At 41.1% G+C, this 21,519-nt stretch overlaps 1 protein-coding gene across 1 annotated transcript in view; it reads right to left on the bottom strand.

Moving 5' to 3' along the window:
• SCIN (scinderin) overlaps nucleotides 1-21,519 on the bottom strand; it is a 54,616-nt gene that overhangs the window by 7,550 nt on the left and 25,547 nt on the right. The window contains exons 5-10 of the mRNA XM_075746092.1: nucleotides 10,019-10,111; nucleotides 6,450-6,582; nucleotides 4,660-4,748; nucleotides 4,243-4,458; nucleotides 2,938-3,059; nucleotides 2,060-2,150 (exon numbers count right to left, since the gene is read on the bottom strand). Coding sequence (XP_075602207.1) covers nucleotides 2,060-2,150; nucleotides 2,938-3,059; nucleotides 4,243-4,458; nucleotides 4,660-4,748; nucleotides 6,450-6,582; nucleotides 10,019-10,111 — 744 coding nt within the window. The remainder of the gene's footprint in view (nucleotides 1-2,059; nucleotides 2,151-2,937; nucleotides 3,060-4,242; nucleotides 4,459-4,659; nucleotides 4,749-6,449; nucleotides 6,583-10,018; nucleotides 10,112-21,519) is intronic.

The raw sequence follows: 21,519 nt of genomic DNA on the forward strand, positions 1-21,519 counted from the left end.
CTGCTGTCTACTGTAATAAGAAAATTACTCTTTTTCAAAAGAACTGTCATTTCATAGAGTTTTATAGAGTGACTTAATTCCCCTGAAAAAACTATCTTGGAAGTTTAGGTGCCCTATATTTATGCAGAAGAGAATGGTTATTCATCCTGTTCATTATTCCTATGTGTATTTTATCTGCAAGAAGGTGAAAAAGATGAACATAAATCTGTCTTGCAGAGGATAACATGGATGACAAAAATGAACTTCCATTACACATGCAAAAGATGTTACGCAATATATAAAAAAAATTAAGCTATGAAGAACGACTATTTTTAGGTTAATGTATGAGAAAAGTGTGAATTGTATACAACTATTAATTCTTCCTTTCTAAGGATACCACCTGCCAAGGTGAGGGTTGCGACTCCCCGCCTTTCGCTCCGGGAAAGAAAGGGGAAAAAAGGGACTGAGGCAGGCTGCGTGGCCAGCAGAGGAGAGAAGCGGCGAGCCCCAGCCCTTCAGCCCTGCTCGGTGAGGCCTGGGGCAGCGGGGAGCCGGGCCCGGGGTGCGGGGCTGAGGGGGCCGGGGCGGCCCGGGCCGTGCTGCGCTGCAGGACTGGGTGCTTTTCCGTATCGCACAGCTGGAAAGACTGGTACAGTTGCCTGATAAGGATACCCTAGGACACATATGCTTGTAGGTGACAAACTGCGGCAGGATTTTACAAATGGGGAAAAAAACCCAAAAAAACAAAAAAAAAATCATGCTGAGGGAAACACGCATTCCTGAAAAACAAATGCGGGAACCGCTTTTTAATCGTCACTTGTACTGTAATGCCATCTAGTGACCACAAAACAGTACATGTAAACCTTTCAAATAATGCTAGTACAGGTAATATATTCTACGTAGCAATGTACATGCATACAAATGCACACATGCGTGTACACGTGTGTGTGTATATATAGACATACTAATATATATTCCTAAATTCATTGCAGGCTAAAAGTACTTTTAAGTATCATATCCATTGCAGTGAGATGGATCTCCTTCAGAAGCTTTAATAAAAAGACTTTTTAAGAACAATATTATTGCAGCTGTTAGTAGTAATATTATTGTTACTGTAGTATTAGCATTGGCCTCAGGTATGAGGCAGGACCATATTGTGCTGAACTCTGTCCAAATATAGAACACATGTTAAGAATATTTCAAGGAATAATTACCTAGAAGTGTTCTAATCCTCCCTTAATATAATTTCAATCATGAATCATAACTGATTAATGGCTAAAAGTATGATCTGCCATCTAAATTAACTGTACCTTGGTGGGTGGGGGAAGCCCTTTACTTTGGTACTCTCACTTCCCCACCTACCCACCACTCCTCACTAGTGATGGAAGGAGAGCACACACCCTAGTCATGCTAGGACTAGCTTATCTCCTCACACCTTTTAGCTGCCAGTGTCCTGTGCCTTGCCTTGCACACCCCATTTCTTCAAGCGAGGGTGTGTATCCTGCTTACATGGAGCTGCAAGCACTATGGGAATGGAAAACCCAAGTTATGTTCACTAAGGCAGGGTCAAGTCAGACCCTGTGGCACAGTTCCTGCAGGCACTCTAGTTCTGGCTCTCATGTGGCTTTCGTGTCTCTGTAAAAGCGGTCTAGGCTAAGCATCACAGCTTCCCACATAATCAAAAGGAGACGGGAGCTCACACAGGGCTATCACCCTGTCAGACACCTGCTTCAGAGTGAGTTGCCCTGGGAGCACCTTACCATTCCGTCTCTGCTGACCAGGTACAGAGTCTGTAAGGCTGGGCAGGACTAAAACTTAATTTTTAGACAGTGAAAGTCAAAGGAAAGAAAAGGCAGGTTTAGGTTGTGTTATATCTGTGTTCTTTTTGACATCTATATTCAGAACGGATGATTCAGATGGGAATCTCCAGTGACTTTAAAAGGAGCCCATAGTGCTTGGCTCAATACAGACCATGAGCAGTCGATATTCCCAGTCTTCAAACGCTACCTCCTCCTTTCAATTCTCCTTGAAATTTGCATATATTGCGTGCTCTGTTGAATTTTATCCAAAAGACACTAACCTGCACGGCCTGACCATTCAAGGACCCATCCAGCTGAACCGTCAGAAATGCAGACGCAGTCAGTTCATCTTTTGTAGTATGGGCTCCTTGCCTGAGGAAGACAAAGAAAAAGACAATGGTTAAGTCCGGTTACAAAATAATCCTGAGCTTATACTGCACGACAAATGCACAGTAAACAACCTTCCATTTTGTTGTGGTTTAACTCGGCAGGCAGCTTAATGCCACACAGCTGTTCACTCACTCCCCTCTGCAGTGGGGGAGTGGGATGGTGGATGAGAGTGGCCTCCCCCAGTGGAATGGGGGAGAGAATTGAGGAAAAAAAGGGCAATTTGTGGGTTGAGATAAGGACAGTTTAATAGGACAGAAAAGGAAGGGAAAATAATAAAAATGATAAAAGAATATACAAAACAAGTGATGCACAATGCAATTGCTCACCACCCGCCGACCGATGCCCAGCCAGTTCCCGAACAGTGGCTCCCTGGCTAACCTCCCCTCCTAGTTTATGTACTGAGCATGATGTCGTATGGTATGGAATAACCCTTTGGTCAGTTGGCGTCAGTTGTCCTAGCTGTGTCCTCCCCAGCTGCTTGTGCACCCCCAGCCTCCTTGCTGGCAAGGCAGTATGAGAAGCTAAAAAGTCCCTGACTTAGCGTAAGCACTACTTAGCAGCAAGTAAAACATCAGTGTGTTATCAGCCTCATTCTCATCCTAAATTCAAAATACAGTGCTATCCCAGCTACCAGGAAGAAAATTAATTCTATCCCAGCCAAAACCAGGACACATTTACACACATTGAGTGGTTCTACTCAAAATGACAGAAAGTCCGCATAAAATAATATCTACATGCTGGAGGTCTGTGCAAAGCTGACCAAACATACCATGTGTAAATGATCTGCCCTTTAGGGTAAGTGTAGAGGATAATGTAGCAGTCACCACCATAGAACTGTCCGTATGTCTCAGGTTCCACAGGAACTCTGCCGCTGCTTTCCACACGCCAGATCTGGGGAAAGAGAGAAATCACTGGAGAATGCTGAACTTCATCCTGAGACTCTTCAAGAAGCAATTTATAGTGTCATCTCTTGAGTGACCTTTGTTTCTGTTGCCAAGTGGTATGGAATAAAACCAGGAAGGATTCTTCATGAAGTAGATAGACCCTGTGCCCACTGAATGAATGAACAATGATCATCAACAAGCCATTGCAGTAAGTTTTGTCTTGATGCTTTAATGCCACATGATCACCTCATAATGTATGTTGAACTTATTTTCTTAACATCGTAAGATGATAATATGACATGAATGGCACGACATTATGATTCATCATAGAACTATCACATCATTTGAGAGAGGCACACTGTATTCAGATAACACACTGTTAGGCAGATTTCTTCCTGTTTGATTCACTGCAGCCCAGTTCAGTTAACAACTGCTCTCCAATAACATACTGCTAAATTATACAGCAAAAATTACCTCAGATCTAAGATGCTTTGGCTCAAGCCTAGGGACCATCCCAAGTATGAGGTCAGAAACTCAGAAAATACACTAATGAGACTGTAGGTATTTATCCTACTTTTTTTTTCCCAGAATCCCAACATGCAGACCTGTATTCAACAGGCTGTGTTGGTGCAATGCCAAATCAGCCCTGTGTAGTCCGAAGATATTCCTGTATGGTGACGTGGATAGATCTAGAAAGACTGTACAGTCGCCTTTTTCTTTCCAAATCCAGGCTACCTAAGAGATGCACTAGGGACTTTTCTCTAGAAAGCAGATTGGATACATACATAAAGACACTGAATGAATTTCTGACTCCGAGGGCAAGTTTTCCCATTCCAGATTCCAAGCTGATGTGAGCTAGAAGTTTTTATTTAGGCTAAGGATCATATTTAAAGTATATCTTTAAGAGGTATTGTGTAAAAGGGGAAATGTCTCTGCTGTTTGATTTCTACCGACAACTGGTACAACATCTTTCATAAGCACCATAAAAACGTGAGCCGGCATACAGCTGACAGATTCACTTTTCACTGCTAAGTACCTTTTCTGGATGGTAGAAGTAACACTGCCACTAACGTAGTGTTACTCTACACTAAACAGTGTAAATGGCAAAACAGGGAGTAGCAGTTTATCCTGTTACAGTTACAGAATAAGCTAGGTAGGTAGAATACAATTGAAAACAATGCAAAAATTACCTCTACTTTTCCTGAACCATCATCTACCATGTTATGCTGGGCAGCCATTTGTGGAGACTCGTGTAACTTGGTAGCATCAAATTCAATCTGCTCAATTTTAGCCACTCTCTCTGTGACGTACACTTTGCCAAAGCCATCGCTTTGGTCTTTATCCTTCCAGTCTTTGAAAAATTGTTTAAAAATTGGTGTTTCACCTCCTTCAGGAAGGACTTGAATCTGAAATGAAGCAAGACATGTGAAATGGAAGGAAAACAAAACTGACACAGTTAGTCGAACAGAAACTTTTCTGAATTATCTGTTAGTGAAACATTGACCTTATTGTCTTATAAAGCCCTTTTTTTTTTTTTTTTCCTGATTTAAAAACAAAGCCATTAACAGCTCATGCTCTCCTGGTATCATCTCATAAATAGATCGCACCTGTGTGTTGGCAGGATAATTCATCTGCTGTATGAATTGTTCAGCATTCTTCATGGCAGCTTTTCTCTCTTGTGGGTTAGCATCTTTGCCTAGTTAAAACAGAAGGATAACAATACATGGGAAAGGGCAATGAGCTCACAGATCCTGCAAAAACAAGAAGTCCTTGAGGCAGGTTCTCTTCAACATTGCTGATGCCTCAGTCTTGAACAAACACAAATGCTAGACATAGCATGAGCACTAAGATTCACAGAAGCTGAATGGCGAAACCAGTACCTCAGCGGCTTTGAAAACAGTTAAAATAAAAAGAAATTTTAAAAAGGCATTGTTTTTTTGCTTAATGTGTGTGTTTCTATCAAAAAATGCTGTTCATACTATCTGCTTGGTTCAATGTACAAGAACACCCTGGATCCTTTCTCTGAATTCTCCCTAGCTGGGCTTGCAACGTGTTAAATAAAGCTGGTGTCCAGAACTGCCTTCACTTCTTCAGGCAGCACCACAGCTGGAGCACAAGAAACTCCTATTTCATCTGACTGTGCTGTGCAGTTTATCACCACCTTCCCCATCCACTGCTTCTTGTTCAGCCCTGCTCGGTGTTAGACATCTCCGAAAGTCTCTGTGGGATGATACTGTGTGTCAGGTCTGTGTCCCAGCTGGCTGTCAACGACTATACTCCAAAGACCTCTTAGTCTAATAAGATGCTCTGATAAGCTATTCATTGTATTCCGTCTTGAATGAGACTATTAGCGAAGTAATTCACACTTCTCAGCTTAGTGGTCTGAAGATTTCCAGCAGAGATGATAACTGCAGCCTCCCAGGGCAAGGGTGAGACTCACAGACTAATGGGGTTTTTCCACACATTATTGTAGCTAACAGTAGCAAAGTGAGGATGCACAGAGGAGCACAAAGGGCCACATTCAAAGGGCCTACATTGTATTTTATTTATTCTATGCCTGATCCTATTGGCTATCTGAGCACAGCGCTCCCAAAATGCTCACTTTGAAAGGCTATTTCCCTAACTGCAAATGAAGTTTTCAAGCAAAATGCTTACAATGCTTCCTGGACTGACTTCAGCAATTTGACAACTGCATCAATTAATTATTTGCTATTGCACATGGTAAAAAGAAACGCAAATGCCACATAATAATTAATACACTGCCTCAGACAAAAAAGGGGATATCCTCAGCACTGGATGCAACAGCAGTACCACAACAATCCAGCTACGAGGCGTGCAAAAGTAATTCCTCAGTAGCAGTATTCTCCTGAGAAATGATCATTCAGAGCAATTGCAGGCACGTCTACAAGCACGGATGACACCACAGAGAAATATTCACAAGAAAAAGAGAAGCATCAAAGTATTTGCAAGTTTATGCTTTTAGTTGATGCCTGGGACACTCACCTTTCAATTTCACACCTCTGTGGAGTAATGTATGGAAATATAATATCTACCCATTATCAAACCTCCAGTGTCCACATTTTGTCCCAGAAGACAGGGATTTGATGGCAATATGCAAAACTTGTAGGATTCTTTGTTTGCTCTATAATTGCAATAAGCATTTAAGCACCCAATCTTACAGATGCCTCAAAGATAGCCAGGATCCACAGACAGGGCTTGGTCTTGAGGCCCTTACTCACATGAGCAATCCTTGTCCATTGACCGCACCATGGAAGAACTGTGTGCAGGGTACTGTGTCCAGCCAGTATTAAATTCTTGCTAGTGTCCCGAGGGTGTTGTGTTGACTCCTTAGATATGTCCATGTAGCTTCTGCCTTTGCACAGAAGTGATCTCTTACCTTTCCACACAAAGATCTTCCTTGCAGCACCGTTGTCCAAAATGAAGCACTCCTCAGACAAAAGCATAGCCATGGAGAAGGGGTTTTCCTCTGCTACCACAGACACCTTCATGGATCCACTTGCATCTGACACCTAAGAAAGCAATTATTTCAAATTCAGATCAACTCTGGCTTTTATAACCAAATTAATTGCTGCTCCCAAAATTACTACAAAAATCAGTCACCATTCCTATATAAATGGCTGTATGAAATTTGGGTGCTGCTGGAAAGGACAGTAGGCTAGTAAGATTTTTTTTATTATTTCATTTCATTTTACATCCAATAGAGGGAGATGTAGTGTTAATTTTAGTGAGTTTTTGGGATCCCTGTCTCACAACTTCTTAAAATAAATCTGTTTCTCTTCCACTTTCAATTCAGCTGCTCATTCAGTGAACACCTCACAGTTAAAAATCTGTATTTTCTTCAGCCCACCCTATATGCTGAGCTGAGCTGGTGGAGTCTCCAAGTGTCATCTTCTGCTACCAAGCAACCTGCACTGAAGCCAAAGGTACATGCACATGCTGAACAAGAACATTTGAAATTATAATAAAATAGTCCTGCACTGATATTGACAAGTGAAATACATTTATAGCCTGCAGTTCTTTAATTGGAAACTGTCATATAAGACCTGTTGCAGAATCTGCTTTGTAACTTCTACCAACATTGTAAGTTCATGTAGACCTATATAACCTTTTAAAATTCAGTCCTGTGTAGCTGAAAAGACCAGTTACTGCTACTGAAAAGAAGTTATTACTGTTGTGGCTTCCACTTTTCTAGCAATCTTTACTTCCTTTCATAATTAAATATTAATTTTAAATACAGCATTATATCTTATATTGTATATTATAGAAGCACAAGACGGAAATTACCACTGCATACAACAAATAAAAATCAACTATTATACCTACTGTGAGGGCTCACCGTAGACCTGTCTCCTGACTTTAACACTCCCTGTTATATTGCAGCACGTTTCCGTTTAGCTAACAGAGGTCTTTTAGCAGGACCTATGTACTTACAGGAATTTAATAGATACCCACAGAATCCAAAATTCGCTGCAAGCGAATAGTCTTACTATAGTCTTACTAGTATAGTCTTACTACAGTGGTCCTGATTATACTACAGGCCTTCTTTTCCTTCTTTTTTTCTTTTTTTTTCTTTTTTTTTCTGTTTTTTTTCTCCCTAAAACCCTGCTATAAAGACAAAAAGGTGCCAGATTTTTTGGCAAGAATGGAATGATTAATGGGAACTGAACACAGCACATAGACAACAAGGACTGAAAATGGCCTTGTAACATGGATCACCTCATACAGGCTTCTTGTAAACCCCAGCCACAAATATGGGTAGGGGCAAGGTCACGTAACAGCCAGGGAGAGAGGTGGCTCCATCCTGCTGTGGTCTGTGGGATGCAGGAGCTGCAGAGGGAGTCACTCATCCTATCTCGCACTTTGCAGCAGCTTCGAAGGACTGTAGGTGGCACCTAAGAGGTCACACACATGGGGATCCAGTAGCACTCAGTGCTGTCAGTGTTGCCACTTGTTGACCAAAACTTTCTTGTTAAGTGACTATGGGGAAGGGAAGAAAGTACATTGTATGCCAATGAAAGTTTCTTTTCTGTCACACAAGGCAATCTCATTGCATAAGCCAGAGCACAAAGTGCTGAAGGCAAAGGTCCAGATCTCGATGCTAATGAGAGCTTGTGAAAAAACATACTCTTCTTGCAGTCTTCAAGAGAAAATAATCTTTTTTTTTATTGGGAGGGGGGAGGATACAGTTTTTTCTAGATTTCGTTAAAAACATCCTCCTTTTCAAATACTTTCTCACTTCTTTGCTCAAGTGGGAGAATATGAAAGAAAGGGGAGCTGTGGAAAGAAAAAAAAAGAGAAAATACAGGCCTGGAAATAGTTTGGGTTTTGGCTTTTTTTTTTTTTCTGAAAAAGAAAAAGAAATAGTTGTGTAGCCTTGTATATAAGTAAGATACTGTATTGTTAGTTGAAAGAATAAATTCCATGCCTCTTCTAGGAAAGAGCAGTATGCCTAGCATCACATGAGGAAAAAATCATAACTTTACTGAATGTAGTCATAAAACTCCTACTGATTTAAATGAAGTAAATATTTAATCCATTTTGTTTATAAGCAGTAATATAGTGGCACTGTCCTAGTGTTAAGCCATTGCAGGTGAGGAAGGAGGAAAAGGGTATGGCAAAAGAAAGGAGTTTTGCATTCAAATTCCTTTGGATTTATATATAAAATATAACATAACTGTCCATCTCTCAAACCCTGTGAAGAATAACTAAATCATAGAATCATAGAAAGGTTTGGGTTGGAAGGGACCTCAAAGATCATCTAGTTCCAAACCCCCTGCCATGGGCAGGGACACCCTCCACCAGACCAGGTTGCCCAAAGCCCCATCCAACCTGGCCTTGAACACTTCCAGGGAGGGGGCATCCACAGCTTCTGTGGGCAACCTGTTCCAGTGCCTCACCACTCTAACAGTAAAGAATTTCTTTCTAACATCTAATCTAAATCGACCCTCCTTCAGCTTAAGGCCCCTTGTCCTATCACTACATGCCCTTGTAAACGGTCCCTCTCCAGCTTTCTTTCAGGCCCCTTTAGGTACTGGAAGGCTGCTATAAGGTCTCCCCAGAGTCTTCTCTTCTCCAGGCTGAACAACCCCAACTCTCTCAGCCTGTCTTCATAGAAGAGGTGCTCCAGCCCTCTGATCATCTTTGTGGCCCTCCTCTGGACTTGCTCCAACAGCTCCATGTCCTTCTTATACTGGGGACCCCAGAGCTCCAGGTGGGGTCTCATGAGGGCAGAGCAGAGGGAAAGAATCCCCTTCCTTGACCTGCTGGTCACACTTCTTTTGATGCAGCCCAGGACACGGTTGGCTTTCTGGGCTGCAAGTGCACACTGCTGGGTCATGTTGAGCTTCTTATCCACCAACATCCCCAAGTTCTTTTCCTCAGGGCTACTCTCAATCCATTCTCTGCCCAGTCTGTATTTGTGCTTGGGATTGCCCCGACCCATGTGTAGGACCTTGCACTTGGCCTTGTTGACCTTCACGTGGTTTGCCCTGGTCCACCTCTTAAGCCTGTCAAGGTCCCTCTGGATGGCATCCCTTCCCTCCAGCACATTGACTGCACCACACAGCTTGGTGTTGTCAGCAAACTTGCTGAGGGTGCACTTGATCCCACTGTCAAATCATACATGACTACTAAAACTCCCACTGTTAAAATCAAGAAGAGAGGAAATACAGTTTAAGACCAGTTAATTCTTCTATGACCTGCACTGAGTAGTTCAGAGGCCATGCTTGTTTCCTGAGTAAACAGGACTGTAATCCATTTTTTTCCCTCAAATTACCTGGGCTGTCTGATTGACATCCTTTGAGGAACTCGTCCATTGGCTGCACATCAATTAACACAACTGCAGTTCTGTAACTGAAACCAGAGCTCTATATATGAGGAATGAATGAATGCATGAATACTGTTGAGCGTACCTAACTAAAATAAATAAATAAATAAATAACTTACCATATATAGTTTAGCGCTTCTTCTGTTCGTAATATCAGCCAGCTCATCATCATCATCACCACACTCAGGAAGTGCTGGCTTGCTCCCTAAAACCTGTACAAGAGAATAACAAATTCAGTGCAGAGAGAGAGAGTAGGTGCCATAGTATAAATACCTAAACACTGTAATCTGTTGTCCCAGTAATCGATTAATCGGGATCATCTCTACATATAATCTAATCAAAATCCAAACTAATGGGTGACTTGTTCACAAACGTATGGATGATTTTAAGTAACTGTGTCAGATCTCCAGCAGCTTTAGATCCACACGCTGTCTTTTCTGCAGGCCAACTTGCTGGTCATCTATAGGCTAGGATAGGAATGATATATAGAGAAAAGCTTCAAAGGGACATACACACAAATACACAGAATAGAAAGGTTTCTGTGATCCTATTCTATGTGTGTGTTTATATGTCTGTCTTCCCATTTTCCTCCCAGTAACTTCTAAACTGTCAGCAAGCAGGTCTTACAATTTTTGGAATGATATTATGCTTAAAATGTTTAACAATACTAAAATTAAAGAAGACAAAGTGAAATATATGAGTTGAAATGATCTTTTAAAATATTACAATTGACAATATAAAATACCAGATTATGAGTTCAAAAATCTTAAAAATTACAGATTCTTAATCCCATTTTAAGGGGGAGAAGTTAGCTGTCTTGAAAAAAATTTATGGGGTAACAAAAACATTTTCTTGCTCCATCACCAGAGTATCAGTTTTAACACTGTGGTTGTTTTACATCATAGTAGTTTTACACCATGGGTAATGTTATAACAACTATCACTATTGCAACATGGAGTCACATGCAAACCCACTGTGAATATTTGATAAGAGGGAAGCCTGACAAAGCATACAGCTGCAAAGAATTTGGAATAAAACCAATATAGCCTAAATACTTAATATAAATCTGCCATCTGTGGAGTTTCCTGACCTGGTAAAGCCAGTAAAATAGTGGAAAAAAAAATAAAAGCCTTGCAGTTTAAGCTAAAATATTTTACTTGTGACTCGTTGAAGACAAGAAAGTAATGCCCTGAGTGTTTATGAAAGAGTGTTACCAGTAGCTCTTCAGCAGCTATCAGTCAGGATTTCCAGAATACATGGCTGCGGATTTACTAATGCATACGCCGAGTAGGGCTACATGTTCATAGCAGAGTGTCACCGTGCTGGTGAATGGCTAAAACCAGTGGCCATATGTGGCATATCAGCACAAGGTTTCTGAAAATGTTTCCCTCTCTAGATTTTCACGCTAACCAGCAGTATACACACAGGCCATAGAGCACCAAGAATAATATTGTCTTTGTAATGCAAGGGTCAGAAAATCGACAAATAACAGGCATGCATCTTTACCTGAACAGACACTGAATAGGCTTGAGGGTTTGGTAACATTTGACTTTCAGTAACAATTAAGAGGCTAAAAGAGTCCTGTTAATAAAACTTCCACAAGTCCATACTCACTAGTTCTCTGCTTAATTAGGTATTTGCAGCAAAAATATACACCCCCAAAAATTTACAAAAATTGTGATTCCTGATACAGTTAAAGTCAGCATTTTCCCTTGCCATGCATACAGAATACCTGTGGCACCACAATTATTTTGCACCTTTGTTCTAAGTCACTTAAAGTGATATAAAATAAACTGCTCTTAAAATTTTATGCTTGCCCAGGGGTCTTTGAAAACACGAGTGCCACTCTGAATATTTTTAAACAAGGCTAAATAGTGCCTGTTAGTGTTTGTGAAAGCATCTTGATAAAAGTAGCCTCCCTTTTCACAGCACAGTCTAGACGCTCCACTCTGATGGCAATTAAACCAAGAAGCCCCTATAATTTAAAAACTGGGCTTTAAATTTGGCCCCAGCAGTTTACATTGCTGGCCTGACCTGCTGGTGTCTTAAAACTGCATGTAGAAATGTTTTTTCTGAACTAGATGATAGAGAATTTTTGTCAGATTCCCTAAGTCTTATCTTAGGAAATCTCAGTTCATCAGTAAAGGCACAGAGAGAGGGGTCAAAACCTCCTTTGCGCAGGTGCAGTTACAGGTATGAGATGAACTGCCCTGGAAAGGGCAGAGACATTCTGGGGAAATCCATTCACAATTCACTAAACAGCAGCCCCTGTGCTTCAGCATCGGCGAGCAGAAAAGGAACGCTACTAAGTTTTGTAATTCTTCTGCAGTTTCTCAGAGGAGCCCAAAAATAAATGGAGAAGGGTCTTGAGGGTGCTCCCTTCTCCTGCATTTGAAGTCACAGTTGCTTGTAGATCCTGGCATTTTGGTGACCTCTGTTAAGAAGGGACAAGATGTGCTTCTCGTCACACCAGATAAGAAAATCCAGGACCTGCAAGGAGTACTGTGCAGCCAACATAGCCATTAGAATAAGCCTTGAGCTGAAGTGCTAACGCATATGTATACCTGTGTGTGTTGGTATCAAAACCACAAGATGATACAAGGTTAAAATGACCTAAGGCATGTGAAGACACCAGTTGTGAAGAGATGCAGCGTGCACTATATATACTCAATATATGAAATGGTACAGTATGAAATACATATAGTCAGCACACTCTTGTATTGCTAGGAACAGCTTCTGCCATTCCCAACATGCATTAATTTCAGCCAGTTTGTCTTGGAGGATGAGACAAATCATGGAAGGAGAAATTCTGTACTTGAACAGAAAGCAATTTATGCTGAAAAAAATGTTAAGGCCTGTCCCAAAGAAATGCCTTCCAGAAAAGTTGTCTTTCCTCCTTCTAGGCAAACTCCCGTGCTACGGCTGAGTCCACACGCGGCCACACATACGCCTGGATGTTATAACAACTGATAATTTTACCAATAAGATTACGAAGTGTGTATTGAACAACAGCTGGAATTGGGTTGTATCATTACCTAAACATATGGCTGGCTGAGTTGCAGCTCTCCAGGGCACCTCACCTCTATACAGATAATTCTCATGTGACACATCAAAAAGAAAACAAACCATGCCAGCTGAGACTATAGTCAAAGGCTCCCAAAGCTTTTCAGCAAGATTCTCCAATAAAATGACTTAAACCAACAGACCGTTTAAAGGATGTTGAGTTTTCTGATACTTACCTACATATACTCATGCAAATCCTGTGGTAGCTATATACTCAGGACCTTGCTCATATAATTCTCCCTATACAGACACAGTCAGGCTGCTTCACTGGGTCCTTACATTTCTATGACCCAGCATACTGACAGCCCTAGGCTGGCTCTCCTGGGCTGCTCTGAGGTTCGAGACCCTGACTCACAAACCTGCCAAGAATGCAGACCCACAAATCCACCCTACACACCTGAAAACAGCAATACTCTCTTGCGGATCCGAAACAATCTAGTCACACTTTTCCCCACACATCCAACCGTATTGGCAACTTCAGACAATACCTCTCATAAATACACAAGTGCACACACAGGTTTTGAAACCACTTTTTAAATCATTATTATTTACTGCAGTAGAAATAATCTAAAGAATAATTAGGGGCCCTGAAAGCATATCCATGCCCAGCTTCTTCATTCTTTGGGCTTAGCATCCTTCTTTGCAGCTGCTAATTTCCAAACCACAGAGACTCTCCACATCACTTCACCTTATCTGCTGTTGACAGATTAACGTGTCAAACCACTCCTCATTCTCTGTTGCTCCACCATAGAATGATACTTATCCTCTCCCCACCATTGCTTCCTGCGTGCCCATTTATCGGAATCCTGGAGAAAAGCATGAGCAACTCTGGCCCCAGCGAAGGTGCACACAGGTGTAGTGCTGCTACTCTGCAGTGACCACCGGTGTGCACACTCTAACCTCACGGTCTATGTGAGGTTGTTTAACCACTCGAGGTTTAATCTGCTTCACAGCTATTTCAGAACAAGACATGCCCATGGCTGGCTACAGCAGAGCCTCCCTTGCTTTACATGGCGATAGCCTAATGCCAGCTTACTTCTCAGGGAGAGCATCGGACTGCCGAGCTAGTGTTGTTTTAGCAAAAGTATTCATTAACTCCACACCTTTAGATCCTGTCTATGGGGGGTATAACAGGAAGTCAATCTGCATTAATTTTAAAAGTTTTGTTTTTTTAAGTTCTGTTAAACCCTTGTGTTGACTTTCTTAGGTTAGCACAAGAATACTGTGGTGGAAACCAACAGAACATCAGTTCCTCTACTGCAACTGCCCAAGTTCACTCTTATCTTGCGGTAAATGCAATGTAGCTTATCCTGCCTGCAAAGCCATAATCCCCTTTCATATTCTCATTGCACGAGCTCTTCTCTGAAAACATCTGCACCTCCTCAGAGAAGTGCAAAATACAGTGCCAAATCTTTTACTGCAAGTGAAATTCCAGTCCATTGTCCTTAAAAAAGAATTGAAGAAATCACAGACAAAAGGTTTCCAATCTGTAGGAATGTGAAAAGGTAAATAATTTAAAATAAACTAATCAAAAGAAGAAATTTAGCAAACATTGTTTTCAAAACTGGAGAAGCCAGCTCTGCATCGTAAAATAGTTGATATTGATTTAATGGGAGCAAGAATTTTAAACAGTTCAGTGAGGCTGAAAATCCAACTAGGAAAACAATACTTGAATAACACATCAGGTGAAGGTTAATGAAGAGAGAAAACCAGTTTTGTACAGTTTAACTTGTGTACATTAGCACTGTGTTTGTGTTTCTTCTTAGTATACACAGTTTGGGTTAGGTTTCTGGGTCTGAAACGGAACTATTTGCTGTGGCTGTGATCCCAAGTGTCAGATCTCAAAAACACTCAAATTCCTCTCTTTATATGCTAAGAGCAATAGAAAGAAAAGCAAGACATTTAGATAGCTTACAGCTGTCTTGTGGCCTGACATTTTCTTACTTAATACTTTCGGAAAACAATCAGGATTAATAGCTCATCATTACTTTCTTGCATGCTGTGACATAAGAATATCCTGCTCCTGCAAACTCACGGTACGCATGCAAGCTGTGACAGAGAATAAATCTTCCATGCAGGAAAAAAGGTCTGAACTATAGGCATGGAGTGAACTCATTGGTAGATAAAGGCTTAGATTTTTATTAACCTTCAAAGCAGTGAAGAAGGAATGTCTCTCTGAAATAAATATTGCCTCAAATACCTACTCCAGTAGCCAGTAAAAGGAAAAGATCCAGCAGAGAGAGGAAGAGATGAACATGATGCAGGCTAGTAACCACCTGGCTGACCCTGGGTACCAGCCCAGAGGATCATCAGGCAAAGGTGGCTTTAGGGCTTCGCTGCTGAAGTAACCGGCCACAGTTTCATTTCTAATTATTTTGGCTTTCTGGTTCTCCTGCCAGAGCACAGCCACTGCAGAGGATATTCTGGTCCAGACAAAACCAACTTTCGACATTGGTCAGATTATGAATAGCTGAATATGCTTATTTCACTGGTTATTGTACCCTGGAACTCTTTCCATCTGTCTGAGCAAACATTCATAGTCTTACAAAAAATTACACTCACAAGAGGAAAAAAAATAAAATCCTTTCACTAAACTGCTCCCAGGTAGCTAGCCGAATTCCTGCCTGACGTTGCCTCTCACGAGCAATTCCAGCAACAAGAGTTGTCGTTACATGCTCACCTTGAGCCAAAGACCTCCCTCCTGCCTGAGCAGAGACTGAAAATAAGATGGAAACAGCCATAAAATACTGAGAAGTGGACACAAGGATGTTTTATGCTAACAAACAGTGCTGGTACGTTGTTAATTGGGGTTTTTTTTTGTTTTGTTTTACCATGTAATTTATCAAAAGGACTTTCTGGTAGTAAGGTCTAAACCTGATCTGTATGCATTCAGCTTGCTATAAAATAGCAAAATGCATCAGTTGCTCATGGCACTTTTGACGCATAAATTATGGCCTACGTTTTTAGCCAGTTTGTGTTGTCTCAGGAATTTCAAATGCAAATCATAATTTTATTCATAGCTCTATGCTTAACTTCCTAAAAATAGGGCATTAGGCTTTGGCAGTTTTTCATACAGTATTTGCAACTTTGCATCTCTGTCTGGGATATAACTTGAATATAAAGCCTTTACTGGTATGGTAATGATATTCTAACATTAATTTCCCACTCTGTGAAACAGGCCATAGGTAACATGTTCACAATAAAAGTTTCTAGATCAGTCCTAAGAATACAAATTCGACGTTTTTCAATAGTTTGCCTCCGAGGCAAAACAAACTACCTTCTGTCCTGCTGGGACCGCACAGCTGGCATATCTAAGCTAGCTATTTACACTGAGATCAGGTATGCATGAAATGAGTTGAGGGAACCCCCAACCTGTGTTATCTTCAAATGTTTGCCCTTTAGGATGTCTCCAAGATGAACAGTGATCCCATACTAAAGAAGCCGGGAGGGTGAATGGCATTAACTATGCAGACGTTTTTAATCATTACTGCTGCTGAACGTTGAGAATTGAGCTGTTCAGCGACCTGACTACCTGCAGCATAATTAAAAATACAATAAGTAATCACTCTTACATCTTTTTTGCATTTATACTAATCTTTTCTGCCTCATATTTTAATCTTACTCCTTTGTTACAGCCTCCTCTGATACCAGCAGAAATATTAGAAATGAGATGCAAATCCTGCAGAGATGTGCACATGCGCTTAAGATGCCTGTTCCTTCTGCTTTATTGGGACATAAAGTTAGGCATGCACTTAAATCTTTGTAGCTTTGCAGATCTCACTTTGAAAGCCTTGTGGATAAAGAAACTTATATGTGCTGCATGGCAGTGCATGCTTAAGTGTTGGAAAATAATGGAAATAAATCAGTAACTAATGCCAACTGGGAGCCTCAAGACACCATGAATATTTATCTGCTAAAATCCACAAAAATCCCAGCTTTTTGTTCCTTAAGTGCCTCCACTTTTGCAGAAGGGCATCTGCAGTGCCACTGCACAGGCTGGTCCCGAGGCTGGGGTGGGCTGGACCGTATCAATATTGGGGTAAAAAGAGGAGTATAGCAAATACTCTGTGAAGCTTGAAGCAGCAGGAGATGAGGTGGAGGCAGCAGCAGGTAATGGGCAGCCAGTGACCCTGCTAGAAAACCAGTGTTCCCAGGGGATCTGTACTGGCTGGAGGAAGAGGCAGCAGCCATGATATACAGCAGCATTAGGGCAAGCAGAGGGGCTGCAGCAAGGTGTTTCAGCGCTCAGTCCATGAGATGGGAAGGTGGAGAAAGCTACTCAGGGCACTGAAATATTGTCCGAGTACACCACTGGCTGTATTCACTTGCTCAGAATTTCCAGTCCCATACAGCCCAATAGATCAGGTGTGCCAGGGGATCCTCTCTGGCATGACACCCAAACTCTTGCATCTAAGACAGAACACAGATTTGAACTCTAATGTTTAAGAAAGCAAATCAGAGAGTATTTTGATAGATTTTTCTCTAATGCCTCATGCTGAATCTTGAAATAAATGAAATATTTATTAGGACAGAAAAAGAGCGCAAGAATGTTTCTTTCAACTGGTTTATAGGAGATACATCCTGCTTAGCTCTTTGAAATCATTTCCTTCCGTTGGTTTAGGTGCCCTCCATTAACTGATTTCTGTTTTTAAGTTCTTACATCTCCTCAAATTCTGTGTAAAGGAGCCAAAATGTTCAGCAAAGAGGCTATGATTTACAGCTTTTAAAAATTAGAAGTTGCTGCACTGATTACTGCAATATTTAGATCCGTCTTATGTAATTTTATCTACCTCTTATTTTTTACATTCAAAGCCAGGTAGTATCAAAGTCACAGGCAGTTTTGTAAGCAAAAGACCTGGCCCTAATAACCTGCTTTACAGTAAATACAATAATTATATTTATGTATTTCTTTAGCACTACACACTCGGTGGTGGTGGAAATACTGAACTGATCCCACAACACATGGAACAATTTTTTCTACGCAGCTGTTCTTCACCCATGCCCAGATGTGAGAGGACTTTTACTCCAGTGTTATATGGCCTGGATAGGGCACAGAAATCTGTGCACACACAGACGACTCTGAAAAACCCTATGAAGTTTTCCTGCCTGAGCCCTTCCTGCACTGCACATATTTCGCTTCAGAAAATTCAAAGGCAACCTTGAGCAGAGATCCCTTGAGAGTTTCTCTGCACAAGGGCTGGGATGAGGCAGACCTGCAGGAAAAAAAAAAAAAAAGAAGAAAAAAAAATCCCTTCAAGGTGCATTTGTCTTGGGGAGATGCTGGATTCCAGGAAGAACATATCTCTGAGCTTTTTATACAGCAAGGAAACTGCCCTTTCAGTTCTTCTCCATGAAATCCCTCCATTGCTAGAAAGTACATGGAAGTAACTGCTAACAACTCTACATGGAGATAACTGCTAACAACTCTTTTCTTTGGCCTTGTCTTCTTAATTACGTTCATTTAATAACTGAAAATTATAGTGGTTTTTCATCAATAGATTTCTTGATAGTCTAGCACAGAAAGAAAAAAAGCCATTACAAACTCCATTAATATTCTAACATGTAATTAGAAGATTATAATTGACTAACGTGGTAACCCTGCAAGCACTACAGCTGCTGAAGAAGAAAACATAACAAAGGTGAGTGGTTTTCTCACCCACGAGAATGCAAACGAGACACATTACAATTTAATTGCAAGCACTTCCAGAAATTCATTATCATTTTAGAAATTCACTAAAATACCTAGTATAGAAGCATCTTTCCCAGTATAAGAAATTAGGTTTTCAACCCTCTATTATTAGAGCTGTTCATAAACCATTTAGTTCATACCATGCAGTAAGACATGACTGAACATTGTCTGAAGTAAAATTTCTAATGCAGGCACTGAAATCCGTATTTAGAGACTTAATTAAAAGCCTGACTTTCAGATTTACTTGCCACCTGCAGCTCCTATTCAGTTCCCCGTCATTTAAGTACCTGGCTTCAGGCAGCCAAGATTGAGAACTGCAGCTTGAAGAACATTACGGGTAACTCACAATGTTGCTCAAGAGTCCTCTGCACCAGCCTCTGCCATTTTCGGGCAGAACCCCTGCTGATTTTCTGCCTGGGCCTGGGGAAAATGCTGGGCCAAATGCTCAGGTGGTGTAAAGCAGCTAAGCTGTACTGAAATCCAGGCCATGCGTGTTTTGTCTGAGTACAAGTTGCATAACTGAGCCCTTCAAATGGAAATTTGCATCAAGAAAAAGGACTGTCCTTAATGAAGGAGATACACTCAGTAATTAGAAAGAAAACAGGATGCCTGGTTTTGACAGCATGAAACTGGCTCCCTGCAGGGCAAGGGGTTTGTACTTTGTATCTGCATTCATAGCCCATCATAAATTTTAATTAAGCAGTGTAATGATTAATAAACTGCCACTCCTCAGATAGGACAGATGTTGCTGTGAAAGGTGCACAAGCACGTGTAGTATTTTTCCCCCAGGACTATTTTGAGTTTGTATCCTACAAACTCTTACTGTTCAAAATGGCAAGATCCAAACTGTGTTCTTGCTGACACCTGCATATATCTAGTGAAGAAGGCTATTCATCTTCCTGAGGGGTAAATTTGACCCATAGTTTCAAAGCAGCCTGAGAAAGTTGTCTGTTCATTGGAGTAGCCGATGCAACTACAGCTAGTATCTATAGCTAGTAGTTCTGCTATTTTCTGCCCATTAGCTTTCTTAAGTTTTTGCATTCTCATGAAAATGCAGTTAACTTCTCTGTGTGTGTCTGACTGCATAGCTGAGTCTTTGCATTGGGGACTGGTATAATTTCTGTTGTCCTCACCCCTCTCTCAGTGCATTCAATTTTTTTTGTATGTGACTGTTTGACACTGTCTCTGCCCTGGGACTGAAATTCACTTCTAGTATTTATTTCACAAAATTCCCTAGAAGCTTGTCCATTTGTTTTCCAACTGTCTCAATCTAGATAATAAAAGATAATCCTTTGGCTTACATATTCCCAACTCGATGGATAATTTGGCCTAGTGTGACTTCATTAAGGTATTTTTTATATTGGGCATTTTCTTCCTAGTGAACAGATGAGACTGGACCATAACAGTTACATGCAATTCATAGCTTATGAACTCATAGCATTTGAGTAAAAGGATTGTTTAATCCCTAGAAATGCCTGGAGTTTGTATTCTGCAAAAGAAGTTATTCCTCTTCCTCGTCTTCCTGCCGCATCACCCTCATTCCCACTGTTCCCACACTCCTCTGTATACAAAACAAACAGACCTCTCCTTAGCATGACTTGACCTCCTAATACAACCAAAAGCAAGGGAATGAGAAGAAATGTAAATGTTATGAGAGCACGCTTTCACAGAGTTGTGATGGCAGATTGTACTCTTGCTGGCCCTGGGAAAGGAGCAGGTACCAAACTGGTGGGGCACGCGTGGCTCTTCGAGCCTTATGCAGTGATCCACGCGACAGGACCAAGGACTGCAGGAACCTGCCTAGCTCCTTCAGAGAAGCATGCCCTTGCACTGTTAAACCTATTTATGCTAGTCACAAGTCACAGCAAGCTTAGTTTTCCCCAGCTACCTCACTGCACTCTGTGCTGCCCTTGGAAACTATCTTTGTTCTGTAGCAAATAATTTTTAGGGACTTGAATTTACAAGAAAGGAGGGGGTGGTCCTGTTCTTCTGTCCATATGCCCAGACACCTATCCAGCTAATTTAAGGTTTACTGGAGATTGACATTGTGGTGACGTTTGCATTTTTTGGGTCTCCTAGAGAAGCAGCCTCCGTAACTTGCATTTGCAATGGACACTTCTTAGTTTCTGTGCTCTTGAGATTTAATCCACATGGCTGAGTTAGCACTGTGCAGTGCTACCAGTCCCTTTCCTGCTACAGAGGTGGAAAGGTGTGACTGGCTGTAATATGATCAAGCCATTCCCATACCTCCGTGTGTAGTATTTATTCACGCCACATGCAAAAACAATCGTCACTGAACACAATGGCATTCAGGAATTTTCAGGATTAAGCATTTCTTAGGAGCTTGAAAGAAAAAGGAGGGAAGAGAAAGGCTGCGTTATCAGAATGGAGGAAGAGGTTCCTTCTGTTGCTCAGTATGTAAACAAATATAAACTAAGTGAATATTTACACAAGTATTTTATGAGAAGTGAGTTTGCACTCATCTGTTGCAAGGCCAGTAGAAATCTAACAAAAGCAAGTACACAACAACTGCAAATGCTGAATAAACAAAAGTCATGGAGTTTTTTTATTTAAAGGCAAAAGAGTGATTTCAAAGATGTGTACTAACATGATCCTTCATTTTCTTGTGGTTTTAGACCTCAGCAGTCACGTTTCTCAGGTTTCATTGTTTCAGCCATGACATCAAAAACCTTTAAAAAAATGAAACAAAAGCCAAAAGCCTCTGCAGTAAAAACTGCAGCAATCACAGGCTACCAAGAGCTGCAGTTTTAAAGGACTCATTTGTGGGGAAACAATAAAACGGTCCTAAGAATCAGTTTCAACTGCATAGAAAACAAGAACCGTCCTGAAAATTGTTAGCTGAACACT

The sequence above is a fragment of the Balearica regulorum genome, chromosome 2 (genome assembly GCF_011004875.1).
Source record: "Balearica regulorum gibbericeps isolate bBalReg1 chromosome 2, bBalReg1.pri, whole genome shotgun sequence".
Taxonomy (NCBI): domain Eukaryota; kingdom Metazoa; phylum Chordata; class Aves; order Gruiformes; family Gruidae; genus Balearica; species Balearica regulorum.